The sequence below is a fragment of the Mustela lutreola genome, chromosome 1, assembly GCF_030435805.1.
Source record: "Mustela lutreola isolate mMusLut2 chromosome 1, mMusLut2.pri, whole genome shotgun sequence".
Classification (NCBI taxonomy): domain Eukaryota; kingdom Metazoa; phylum Chordata; class Mammalia; order Carnivora; family Mustelidae; genus Mustela; species Mustela lutreola.
Genome location: NC_081290.1, coordinates 183,461,793 through 183,474,443, shown reverse-complemented (window position 1 = coordinate 183,474,443; position 12,651 = coordinate 183,461,793). Strand labels below are relative to the sequence as shown.

At 50.6% G+C, this 12,651-nt stretch overlaps 1 protein-coding gene across 1 annotated transcript; it reads right to left on the bottom strand.

The window, feature by feature from the left end:
* Positions 1-1,292: 1,292 nt before the first annotated feature.
* LOC131820261 (uncharacterized) lies at positions 1,293-5,334 on the bottom strand. Its single transcript, XM_059155791.1, has 5 exons — positions 4,995-5,334; positions 4,052-4,526; positions 3,777-3,948; positions 2,651-3,665; positions 1,293-1,602 (listed from the first exon to the last, which is right to left on the bottom strand). The coding sequence occupies exons 2-4, from the start codon at positions 4,209-4,211 to the stop codon at positions 3,491-3,493; spliced, it is 507 nt and encodes a 168-aa protein (XP_059011774.1). The 5' UTR covers positions 4,212-4,526; positions 4,995-5,334; the 3' UTR covers positions 1,293-1,602; positions 2,651-3,490.
* Positions 5,335-12,651: the final 7,317 nt, after the last annotated feature.

Sequence of the window (12,651 nt, the reverse complement as noted above, 5' to 3'; positions counted from 1 at the left end):
GCAGAGGAGTTTGAGCTGCGGGAGAGCGCGGCGCGCACCTGTGACCGCGCGCCGCGGCCTCTCGGCCCCACTCGTTGCTTTGATCACAGCGCCCTCTGCTGCCCGTCAGTGGAGGGACGCCCCAGCGCCATAGCCCCCTGACCCAGCTTCCCTACTTGGACTTCTAGTGTGTGCGTGGTTTTTACCCCCCTCCCAAGGCCTGTCACCTACTGGCCTGAATTTATACATTCCAGTGGGGCTACTGAGGACCAGGAACGGGGATCTGAAGACTCCAGAGGTGGGTCTTAATAGATTTCCTATCACTGATCTGAGGTCCAAAGTTCTGAAAATTAGCCCTAAATTTAATCTGAAATCTTCTATCCCCACTCCCATATACTTTCCTTTTCCCTGGTTCTGATGAGTAGATGAAGGATTTCTTCAGGTTCTCTATCCTGTAACCAGCTGCGTTTTGCGATGAACCCGCTTCCAACCCCGTTCACTTCTCCAGCTTCTCCACTTACCTCTTCCTTGGTCTGGCTGAGTTTTGTTGTCACAGACAGAGACTGTCTGAGCAGGATTGCAAAGAAGCATTCTGGGTCAAACCACTCCAGGTCTACCTGCTCCTCGACCTCCCAGCACCCACCTGTCAGGGGGCAGGAAGCAGGATTAGCCTCCCGAAATGCAAAGATAAGCCTCCCTGCTGATCTTCCCTGAACCTTCTTCCTGTGGATCCTCAATGGTCAAGACACAGTCTTGCTTGTAACAGCCCTGAGGAGGACCTCATTAGAAACACAGAATTCTAGATTCTACCTCTGACCCATTGCAGAAGGTCCCCATGTAATTCACCATCACATTTAAGTTGGGGTGCTCTTATCTGAGGAGTGTACTTTGAGGAACAAGGGTAGAAGGTCACTTGGTGTGACACAGGAGTGCCTTCTGGGAGCTGCTCCTCTAGCTAGTGCTGGACATCTCCTGACTCGGGTACTTTGTACATGGTTATATTACTTTTCTTTTGGAAAGTTTTTTTTTTTTTTTTTTTTTTTAAGATTTTACTTATTTATTTAAAAGAGAGCATGAACAGAGGGAGAGGCAGATGGAGAGGGAGAGGCAGACTTCCCCACTGAGTAGGGAGCCCGATTCGGGGCTTGATCCTAAGACCCTGGGATCATGACCTGAGCCAAAGGCAGATTGCTTAACCGACTGAACCACCCAGGTGCCCCTTGAAAAGTTTTTATTTAGATGTCTCTATCCCCCTCAGCATGTACTTCTAGAACCAGGCAGTGTCTGGCATACCGTGGCCATCCAATAAATATTTACTGAACAAATGAATAAATGAAATGCGGAAGAACAGAACCATGAGTAATCTGGGAACATGAGAAAGGGAAGCGGGGGGTGGCCAGTTGGATTTGGGGACCCCTCTGGGATTCTAACCTGAGTCTGTCACTCACCGTGATCTCCCTCAACCCTGGGGGTATCAGAATCTTGGTGTGCTCGACCTCTCCTCACTGACGTCATCCCAGGCCTTGGGGAGGTGTAGGCATCCAGGTTGTATCCTTGCTGATGCTTCCGGAAGGTGGGGTTGGGAGTGGCCTTCCGGGCCCAGCTCAGGCTGTGACACTGAATCTACATGGTACATAATGTGGCGATGTGAGGGACAGGGGGAAGCATCTTCTTTGAAGACCAGCCGGAGGAAGAGCCCTGCTCAGCTGAAGAGAGGGAGAACCTCGTCTTCTTGTTTGGACCATTCCCACTGCCTATCTCCTTGTGCCCCCACCCTCCATCCATCCTTTCTTCTACCCTATTGCTAGAGTAAAAATAAAATTCTTACCAGGGTTTCTCTCTCTTGCTTGAAAGTTTTTTGTTTTGTTTTGTTCAAAGGTTTTATTTATTTGTTTTTTAAGATTTTGTTTATTTAATTGGCAGAGAGACAGTGAGAGAGGGAACACAAGCAGGGGGAGTGGGAGAGGGAGAATCAGGCTCCTTGCTGAGCAGGGAGTTCCTTGTGGGGCTCGATCCCAGAACTCTGGGATCATGACCTGAGCTGAAGGCAGACGCTTAACGACTGAGCCACCCAGCTGCCCTTGGCTGAAAGGTTTTACTGGATCCCTCACTGCATAGAGGATAAAGCGGGGCCCATGGGATCATAGTGATTTTGTCTCTCAGCTCTGTGTCTGCACCCCCATATTTGGTTCCCTGAGCAGATGAATGCTGTTTCATGCCTCTGTACCCTTACACATAGTACCCCCTATCTCATCCGCACCTTCCTCCCAAGCCCAGTACCTCCCAGCCCCCAACTCGCCAACCCCTTCGTTAGTACAGGGGACACATGCCCCCATGGCTCATATCTCAGACCTCTTTCGGGATCACCTCCTCACAGAAGTCTGTCCTGACCCACCTGGGGGGCAGTCAGCTCCTTCCTGATGCAGCCAGACACCCTGGACAAGCTTTCGCCAGAGTCCCCTAATGTTGCTGGATGTTTGTTTGTTTCCTTGTCTATATTCTGCCTGCTGAGCTTTCATCACGGGAGGCCCGAGGCTGTACCTTTGTCACTTTCGCATCTTAGCAACTATTGTAATGCCTGCTGCAAATGGGCCGGGACAGCCCATTTACACGGGTTTGAAGAGGCGGTCTTGCGTGGAGGTTATGATGTCCCTTGTCCGGCTTTACTCACCAACAGAAGCAGGCAGAACCCCAGCAGCAGGACCATCTCCCCCAGGACTTCTGGCCAGTCAGACCTCTTCGGGGGCCTGGGGATCTTGGCAATGCCGGTTTGGATGAGATACCTGGGAGTCGTGGAGGCAAAGGGCCCTTCTCCGAAGCACCGGCCCCCGGGCGGCAGGGTGCGGAGGTACTGGGGGGAAAGAAATCTGTTCAGCCTTTCTCTCACGGTCTGCCAGAGACCAGCAAGGGGACAGAGTGGGACCCTGGGCCTGTCGGCACGAACCAAATAGCCCAGACCTTTGTGCACACCTTGGGGGAGCAGAATCTGTGTTTTCCCCAGGGAAACAAATTCACATCGAGTAACAGAGCAGCTGTTTGCCTGTTCTGGGGCGAGGTCGGCACAGCCTCCTCGACGCTGTGCAGGGGGGGTGAGGAGCTAAATCCCGTGTGTGACCCTGACACTGCACCTGGGTCAGTGGAGGCATCACAAGCAGGTCACATGGATACAAGCCTGTGCAGATGACCTTGGGGTGTGAGCTTTCAAGGTGAGAGAGGGAGTGGGGCAAAAGCGGGTAATGAAGCAGAGGGCCATGAGCGATGTCTGGACACCGTGAGGTCCTTAGACACACCTGCTATTTTTACCCCCACGGTCTTCCCTTCTCTATACACCACATGTTGGAGGAACCCTGGAAACCCCCAGCAACTGTCTGTTAGGAGTGTGGAGCCCAAAACTTTGATAGGGATGCCCTGAGTGTCTCCCTCCTTGGGGTTCCGTCTGGGATGGTTATGAGGCAGTGTCGTCTAAGGTGAGGGGGACATGATGGGTGGGTGTGTTGAACGAGGCCAACCGTCACGGACAAACCATCTTCCGATGCTTGTTGCTGCTCAGACGGAAGACATACACCCCGGGCTGCTGGAACTGTTGCAGGAAGAGGTAGGGCTCTCTATCGTGGAGCTGGGACTCCTCAGGGAGGGCCCGGAAGCGTCCCCAGTCAAATCCCGGCAGTGTGTTATAGAAGTGGCCCCTGGGGACAGAGAAAGGAGGGGTGTGTTGTCTCCTGCGGGTGCCCACAGGCACCAGGGTGTTTTTTGTCCAGCGCCTCCACGGTGGCAGGCCATGTCCTCCGGGCACTCACAGGTCATACTCCGGGTAATGCTCACGGGTGACCAGGAAGGCAAGTGTATCGTTGACTTGGAGGCAGACTGTGGGGTTGCGGATGCCAGGCTCTGGGGGCAACAGATGCCCACAGCGCGTGGAGTTGGGGCTCCCTGACCAAGGGGAGGTCAGATGTCCTTCGCTCGACTTTCCTGGGCAAGCGAGATACAGAACATGAGGAACAGAGACCTTTAGACAGATTCTTGCTGGTGGCGGTGGGAGAGGAGAGACAACAGCTGTCCCCTGGATGCTCACCGGTGTTGTGGCCTGGGGCCCTGGGATCCCCGAAGAGCAGGCCAAGGGCGTGCAGCAGCTTGTGTCCTGGTCTGATCAGGCCCAGGAACCCAAAGTCTGGAACAAGACAGGGATCTCCCTCAACTGGCAGGGGCCTGGGAGAGAGTTTTCCCTGGTGCATGGACACAGCAGAAGCTGTCTGTTTCTGATTTGCACATGGCGGGATTCAACTTTCTAAAAATCAACGGGTCCCTTCATGGGGCTCCGCCCATCACCATCTAGCTTCTGCCTGAAGAGGCCACGCTCATGCCACAGAAAGGTCCAGGCTTTCCCATGTGTGGTCCTGAGTGGTGGGTCCACCTGTGGCTTCCCTCTGTCCCACTGTCTTACCATCCATCCTGACCACATACAGAGGGACAGGCTTATGCCCTTGGTCTGAGTTGCAGGGATGGCCTACGGCACGTGGTGAGGAAGGCTTGTCCAGAAGGTAGAATTCCTGGGAAAGAAGAGGTCCAGGGTCAGCTCTTTCCCTTAAGACATGGTGAGTAAGTAACACATCTGCCCTGCAGGGAGGTGGAGAGAGCATGGGGCTTCCCTTGAGCCCTGTCTGAGTGTCATGGTAAGGATGCAGGGGAGTGGTGGTACCTGTCGTCTAAGAACTTCACAGGGAGGGGTAACCAGGAGTCATAACTCCCGCGCCATGCTTTGCTCACGTGGGAAGTTTTCCAAGACAATTTCTGCCTCTTTAATGAGCAAATCACTTCTTCAAGGAGTTTTACAGGATGAAATTAAATCAACAGGCAGGCCTTTCCTCTGTCCTAGAGCCTGTGCCTATGATGTGGGTCGGCCAGTTGGGGCCCGGACGCCACACACAGGCATGTCATGCCTTCTCCTTCTCGGGAGGCAGAGGCCCCAGGTGCAGGGGGCCCCAGCCCAGCCAGGGGTTGAAGCTCGGACACTGTACCTGGCTCCCAGTGCCCTCAGGGACGGAGATCTGTGGGACGCCCTCAGAGCAGCTGAGCTGCAGGACGTGTCTCTCTCCCTCGGGGCACAGGGGACCACACGTTCCACTTGAGCCTTGTCCCCAGCACAGACAGAGCCCCAGGCCTGGGTCATAGCCACGGGCATCTCCTGGAGTGGCACACACCTGCACGGAAACTCATACATCTTAGGGACACCTCTCCAGGGGAGGCTGTCCATGACTCTCTCCAGCTTCAGAGTATAGAGCACAGAGCTCCTTGTTTCCAGCGAGGGCGAGGGGGTAGGTGTCGGGCGGAGGGCCAGGGCTGCACTATGGAGACACCTCCTACCTCCTGGGCACAGTGGTCACTCCACTGATCCTTGGTCAAACACAGCCCCTCCTGGTTCCAGGTGGCCCCATCCTTGCAGCTCCTGTGTTCCCGCTGGACACAGCCCCACGGCTCTCCAACATCTTGGTAGCCTGGGAGGCAGGGGCACTGCCCATCACTGGGCTGGGGGGTGAGGAGGGAAGAAGTTCAGTTGAAGATTCGCTGGTTGATGAGGAACTACAGCTTTTGCTGTGACCCTGCCCGAGATGGGCCAGAAGAGAGAGGTGGGGGAGGGGAGGTCAAGGTTCAACAGGTCTGGAGAGGAGTCCGAAGAGAGGGGAAGGTGACCAGTACATGCTGGTTAGGGTCGAGGCGGTGCTAGCCTTTTAGCCAACAAGACCTGGGAATTTCAGGAAAGGAAGGATTCACATGCCTAATTGTTGGCTTCTAGGGAAAGTTCGAATTGGAAGGGTTTGGGGCAGAGTGTATTTTGGGAGTGGTCATGGTGGAGAAGAGCTGATTGCCTTTTCTTCTGAGTAGCGTTGCTTGATTTAGCAAGTAAAAATGTTAAATTTGAATGTTGGATAAGCAAGAAATGTTTTCAGCATAAGTCTGTCTCATTCAGTATTTGAGACATACTTATGCTAAACAATGATCTGTAACTGATCTGAAGTTCAGGTTTAACTGGGCACCCTGTATTTTATCTGGCAATCTTATCCCTGTGTCACTTGGAAACCCGAGCTAAGCCCGGTCAGGTTACATCTGAGCCGAACTTGACCAAAAACAGTCCTGGAAAGGCAGCCTGTCCTTGGGTCCCACTGCCAGAGGACATACCTGGAACACTCGGCCAGGCCCCAGGCAGACACAAGTGTCCTTGCCCTCCTCCGGCTGGGTGGCCCCGGAACCACAGGGAAAACAGGCATCTTGGCCAGGCCAATGGTTGAAGAATCCTCGAGGGCAGAGGAGGCAGAGGGGGGTGTCATGGGGACCAGCTCTGGTGAGGAAGGTTCCAGGAGGACAGGGAGGAGGCGGTGAGCGAGAGCAGAGCCTACCTGTAGAATGACGGGTGCACAACAGTTAGGACTGAGACTCAGCTTCCGGGAGCTGCCGGTCCCCAGGTGATCCTCCCCCCCCAACCCCGAGGCCCTAGTACACGCCAGACTATTCCCTCCCCCAGCTCAGGGGCTTCTGACCCCACCAGCCCAGGTGTTTGTCCCCTGGGCTGTTTGTCTTGCCCACCCCTTCGCTTTATCCCCAACTCCTCTGTGCAAATTCAGCCCCAGATCCTACCCTCTGGGCACCCTGGTAGGTGCAGCTCTTCCGCACAAGGCGTCTGGCTCCCACAGTCCTGAGGAGTGTCTCTGCCCAGGCACACGGCTCTCTGCAAGGTAGAGCAGAAGAGGGCTAGACAGGCCCATGTCCCGGGGATGCCTCTGAAGGGTAGAGCCCTCGCTTCCTGGGCGGGGGCAACAGCGGCAGGGAGAGGGGCCCACATGCAGGTTGGCAGAGGATGGACAAGACCTCTGGGGTCGTCGATGGAAAGGGAAGAGCAAAAGGCAGAGACCCAGTGACAGCAGCCCCCGGAGAGGATGAGATAGGGATGGGAGAGGTACAGAGAGATCTGGGCACAGAGATCTGCACGCAGAGAGAAACGCCAGGAAGGGCAGCCTCTTGTCACTCATACAAGCTCCCGGGAGCACGTGCTGAATACTTCATGAAGGTGACATCTGAGAGACGTATCCTCCGGGTGACCTTGGCCCAGACAACTCGGATAGGGCCCTACACCATTTCCTTCCTAGCGCAGCCGGCGGTGTGTGTGTGTGTGTGTGTGTGTGTGTGTGTGTGTAGAACTGGGCTCAGTGAGACCATGGGACATTCTAGCTTCTGCCATGTGCCAGGCAAAGCCTATCTCTCTGTCCAAAATCCTGCAGCAGAGACACGGGGGGGAATGAGGAGAATGAGACGCAGGCTTCCGTCCTTGGTGCACATTCAGCCAAGTTTCAGAGATGCTCAGGATTTTAGCATCAGGAAAGACTTTAGAGATGATTTCATTCTCTCCTCCCAATTTACAGATGAGAAGACTGAGCACAATAAGACGGAGGGTTTTAACAGTCACACAACAGGTCAAACGCTCTTCAAGAACATGCTTCCACGAGCTCTGGAAACCACCCGGCTGCCAGGGAACGCTTGAAATGCCCACGTGCGGCAACGCAGGAGCAGCGGCAGGTGGTGGAGAGCAAGGGCGGAGGCCTGGCCTCGCTGGTGACTATCCTGCGAGATTAGATAATCAGTTAACTTCTCACTCATAAAGAGGTGATAATAAATAATATTGCTTGGCTTTCTTTAAGAGCATATGTGAAAATCGATCCAGCTAACAGGTGAGGAAGTGCCTGCGGAGCCATCAGGTGCCCGCAGAGGCGAGGTCTCACAGGGGAGCTGTGGCTGCCCAAGACACGGAAGTGGGACTCGGGGACTTTCAAGGCCACCTGGCTTACAATCTCCACTTACGATCTGTAAATGATTGCGGCGCTGAGGTCAGGAGGGGAATTGCAGAGCTGCGGAATTAGAGACACCTTGCCGAGACATACTTGAGGGGAAGACATTCAGATCCCTGGGAATCTATATTCTGTGAAGCATAGCTTACATCTGAGCTGGCCAATAAAAACATGACACGATCATAGACGGAACATCAAATTTTCTAGGAGCTGTGTTACAAAACTGAAAAGAAAGAAGAGAAATTAATTACATATTTTATTTAACCTAATGTAGTACCTCAACACCTAGTCGATATAAAAATTAATAACAAGGTATTTCACATTCTTTTTTTATACTGTCTTTGAAATCCATTTTATAATTACGGCAGATCTCAGGGAGGACTGGCCACAGATCAGGTGCTCAGTGGCCCTACATGGCTGCTGACCGCTGGACGGCACAAGGTGCCGTTGCCTGGAGAAGCCACTTCTCACCTCTGTCACCTGCTTTGTTCTCCTGAGGGGCTCAGGCATCCTGCCCTTGGCTTTCCAGAAGGTGGCACTGTGATCTTGCGGGAAATGGTGCTGGTGGTGGCCGTGGTGTTAAGAGGAAATGGCAGTTGTAAAGGAGAATGTGTGTGTGTGAGTGTGTGTGTCTGTGTGTGTGTGTGTGTCTGTGTGCACGCACACGCATGTGTGTACATGCGTACACGTGTGTGTGTGTGTGTGCCAGTATCCGCACCTTAATTATTTTGGTGGAGATGAAGATGAACATCTTGGTCATGTTATAATTCTCCAAACATTTTACTATTTCTGCCAATCGCTCAGGGATTTTTAAATTTTAAAGTAATTTAATTCATTTTTTGCATATATATATATAATTGTATGTATATATATATATAAATTGTATGTATATATATAAATTGTATGTATTTGATGTGTACAATGTGATGATTTGATACATGTGGCTTGTGACAAGATTACTATTGTCAAGCTATTTAGCATATCATTTCCTCACATTGTTACTGGTTCTTCATGTGTGATGAGAGCACCTAAAATCAGCTCTATTAGCCTGTTTCCAATATGGAATACGGTGTTCCTGACATAGTCACTAGGCTGTAAGTTAGATCCCTAGGCTTCTTCATCTTATGTTATTGCAACTTTGTACCCCTGTTGCCCAAACCTACCATTCTCCCCCACCTTCCTGCCCTGTCTCCACACTTCTGCTCTCTGCTTCTGAGTTCAACCTTGTTTTTTAGATCCCATGTATAAATGAGATAATAATGGTATTTGTCTTTCTCTGTCTAGCTCCTTTCACTTAGCTAAATGTCCTCCAGATTCACCAGTGTTGTCACAAACATCAGGATTTCCCTTCTCATTCATGACTGAGTAATCTTCCATTATATGCACTTACCACGTCTTCTTTATCCATTCATCCGTTGAGGGACACTTGGGTTGTTCCCACGTCTTGGCTACTATGACCAATGCTACAGCGAACACAGGACTGCGGATGTCCCTTCAACATACTGATTTCATTTCCTTTGGATAAATACCCAGGAGCAGGACCCAGGACTACTCCTATGGTAGTTCTATCCTAAGTTCTTTGAGAAAAAGGCCTTTCTGTTTTCCATAATGCCTGGATCAATTTACATTCCCACCAACCGTGCACAAAGGTTCTCTTTTCTCCACATCCTTGATAACACTTATCTTTTGTCTTTTTGATGATGGCCATTGTAACAGGTGTGAGGGGATCTCTCATTGTGGCTTTGATTTGCATTTCCCTGCTGATGGGTGATGTGGAGCAATCTTTTCACTAATCTGTTTTCTTTTTGGGAAATGACCATTCAGGTTCTTTGCCCATTTTAAAATTAGGTGATTTATTGTCTTGGTATTGAATGTTTGTGCTCCTGAAAGGGAGATTATCATTCAGTACTATAGGTGATCTGGGGTGTGGCCTGGGATTCTGCAATTCTAACCAGCTAAACTAAGTCTATGGTTATCATGCTTTAGGTAGCCAAGTTTTGTGAGGAGCTCTGATGAGTACAATCCTTGAGGCTCATGACCCATCTTGGGGTTTCTGCGTATCCCTAAAGACCACACTCCCTGATAGTTTGTCTACTTTTGTTGCTTCCAGGTTCTTATACTATGTCCCTGAACTCTGACTTCCCTATTCACTGTCTCTTAAAACTGTCCTCTCCAAGGGCAGTGTCCCCTGGGCTGGTCTAGATCTTCCTAGATTTTACTTCTGATCTTCCCTGATTCTTCATTGCTTCTGACAGGTTAGGGACTTCTTAACTTCCATGATTCTGAACCCCTTTCAGTCTCTCTTTTTTTTTTTTCCTTCTATTTTTCTAATTCTACATAAGTTCCCGCTCCCCCCCCCCCCCCACCCCGAACATAGTTGATTTTTTTCTTGGTAATTTTTAAAGAATGGTTTTAGACTTACAGAAAAATTGCAAAGACACTACAAAGAATTCTCATACACCTCACACCCGGTTTCCGCTATTATTAACATCCTACATTAAGTTGATGTATTTGTCAGAATTAAGATACCAATGTACCATTATTAACTAAAGTCCATACTTTGCACATATGTCTTTAGTTTTTACCAGATGCCCTTTTCTGTTCCACATCCCATAGTACATTTTATTGTCACATCTCCTTAAACTCCTTTCTGTTGTGACGGTTTCTCAAACTTTCCCTGCTTTTTGATGATCCTGGCAGTTTTGAGGAGGACGTGTCAGGTCTATCATAGTGTGTCCCTCCACTGGGATGTGTCTGATGTTTTTCTAATAGTTAGACTGGAACCATGGGTTTGGAGGAGGAAGACCACAGAGATAAAGCATTGTGTATGCCACCTCACATCCAGAGTGTGTACTATCTCCATGATGTTTCATTGTTGACCTCAGCCACCAGGCTGAGGTCATGTTTGTCAGGTTTTCTCCATGGAAAAGTTGTTCCTATTTTTCTCCTTTCCCTAGTGTGCTTTTTGGGGGGAAAGAAAGTCCTATGCTCCAACCCCTAATGGTGGAGGATCTACAGAAAGTATATGAGATTCTTCTGCACGAGAGATTTGTTTTTCTTCCCCATTTATTCATTCAATTACTTACTTATCAGAATAGACTCATGGATATTGAAAGTTTTTTTTTTTTTCCTTCAAATGACCCAATGTTAGTCATAGGGAGTTGTTTCAGTTGGCTCCTGAGTTCTTTGACATAACTCATCATTGTGGGTTTTATTCTTAAAAAAGCATTTCCTTACTCTCTGGCATGAGCAGATGCCCTGGGCTCATCTTGTACATCTCCTCCCTGGTCTCAGCATCAGCCATCTCTCCCAGGAGCTCTGGATCCTGTCGGGAAAGAGTGGAATTAGGAACCAACGTCTGGGAGCTCCGCGTGCTCTGGTCTCTTACGTTTCAGCCACTTTCCCTTTCCCTTTCTGTCAGGTCTCCTGTCTCCTGCTCAGTGATCATGGGGATTTCCTAAAAATGAATCATACATTCTAGGCAGTAATAGAGTCCTGTCTCTGCACGGGAACTTCGTGGGAGATCGACAAGGAATAATGTACAGTCGTGGGGTTTACAGTCAAGTGTGGGAGACAGATGTCCACAGAGACGTGAAGCCAATTTCTAAGGGCCTAGTGACCCGTGCAGACTATGGGATCTGGGAAGTCTCTGCGCTCAGAGTGGAAAGAAGCAAGAAGGGTCGACGTTCTCTATGGCCTATTTGCAGACTCTGATCCAATGTACCTTGACTGGGGTCCCAGGAAGTGGTCCTTCTTTGGACGGAGCAGCAATCTCTGATACTGAGCTTCTCTCTTCTCCATCAATGCTTCTCCCCTTGCTTGTTTGGTGTACGTGTGTGAGTGTGTGTGTGTGTGTGTGTTTGTGTGTGTGTGATTTTTGCTTTCTCATTTAATACCAGTTTACAAAGAAGGAAGAATATGTCTGTCAACTGTTACACACTCATTCTGTTTAAAACCCGTCCAGATGCCTTAATAGGCTTTGTCAGGAGCAGGAGGGTCCGCATGGCTGCTTCCCGAAGCCCACAGAGAGAATGAGCAGACCCGCTGCTCTGCCCAACTCTCCAGAGTCCTGAGAGTATATGTGGCACAGAGAACTTCAGCAATATTGGTCACATTTTTTTTTTCTTAACAAAAAAACAAATAGTTTGGAATGAGAACCAAACTTGCTTGCTTGTGTGTGTGTAGGGGGCTTGTTTTTGTATTCCTCATTCCTTTTTGTGCGGCTTAAACATTTCATAATCACATTTGAAACCCATTACTGAAGAAAAGGGGAAAGACGTGCACATGGCCTTCGTCTACGTGACCCTGCACCCTGGCTCCTGAAGCAGAGACTGACCCACCAGACACCTGCCACTCCCAGCCCAGAGCCGGGGAAGGAGCATCTGGTTTGGGCCAGATGGGAGTGTGGGAGCCTGTCTGACCAGGTGTTGCTTGGTGTTGATGTGACTCAGCATCTAGGCGGTGCGGCAGATAGAGCATGGCCTCTTCCTCCCATCGCCCTCGTCCGTCTCATGGCTGAGGCCCACCTCGGACTCCCCAAGAGCCTTAGAGTCACGGCATAGAGAAAACCCTTTCCTGCAGCAGCGACCTGCTGCTGGAGCCAATCTAAAAGAGCCAGGGGGGACTTGAAGTCTGGAGAATTATTGCCCCCTCCCCCTGCACCGGACGGCAGCATCTTCGCCTCTGCAAAAATGGACTCACACTTCCTTATCTCCCATCTAAAGCCGTCTGTGAACAAAAACCTGAAAAGAGCAGCTCTAGATCCGGCAGCAGCCAAGAAAAACCAAAGGTCCTGCCAGCAGCCCAGACAGGTGGAAGGCGGTCTAAGCAGGAGGTC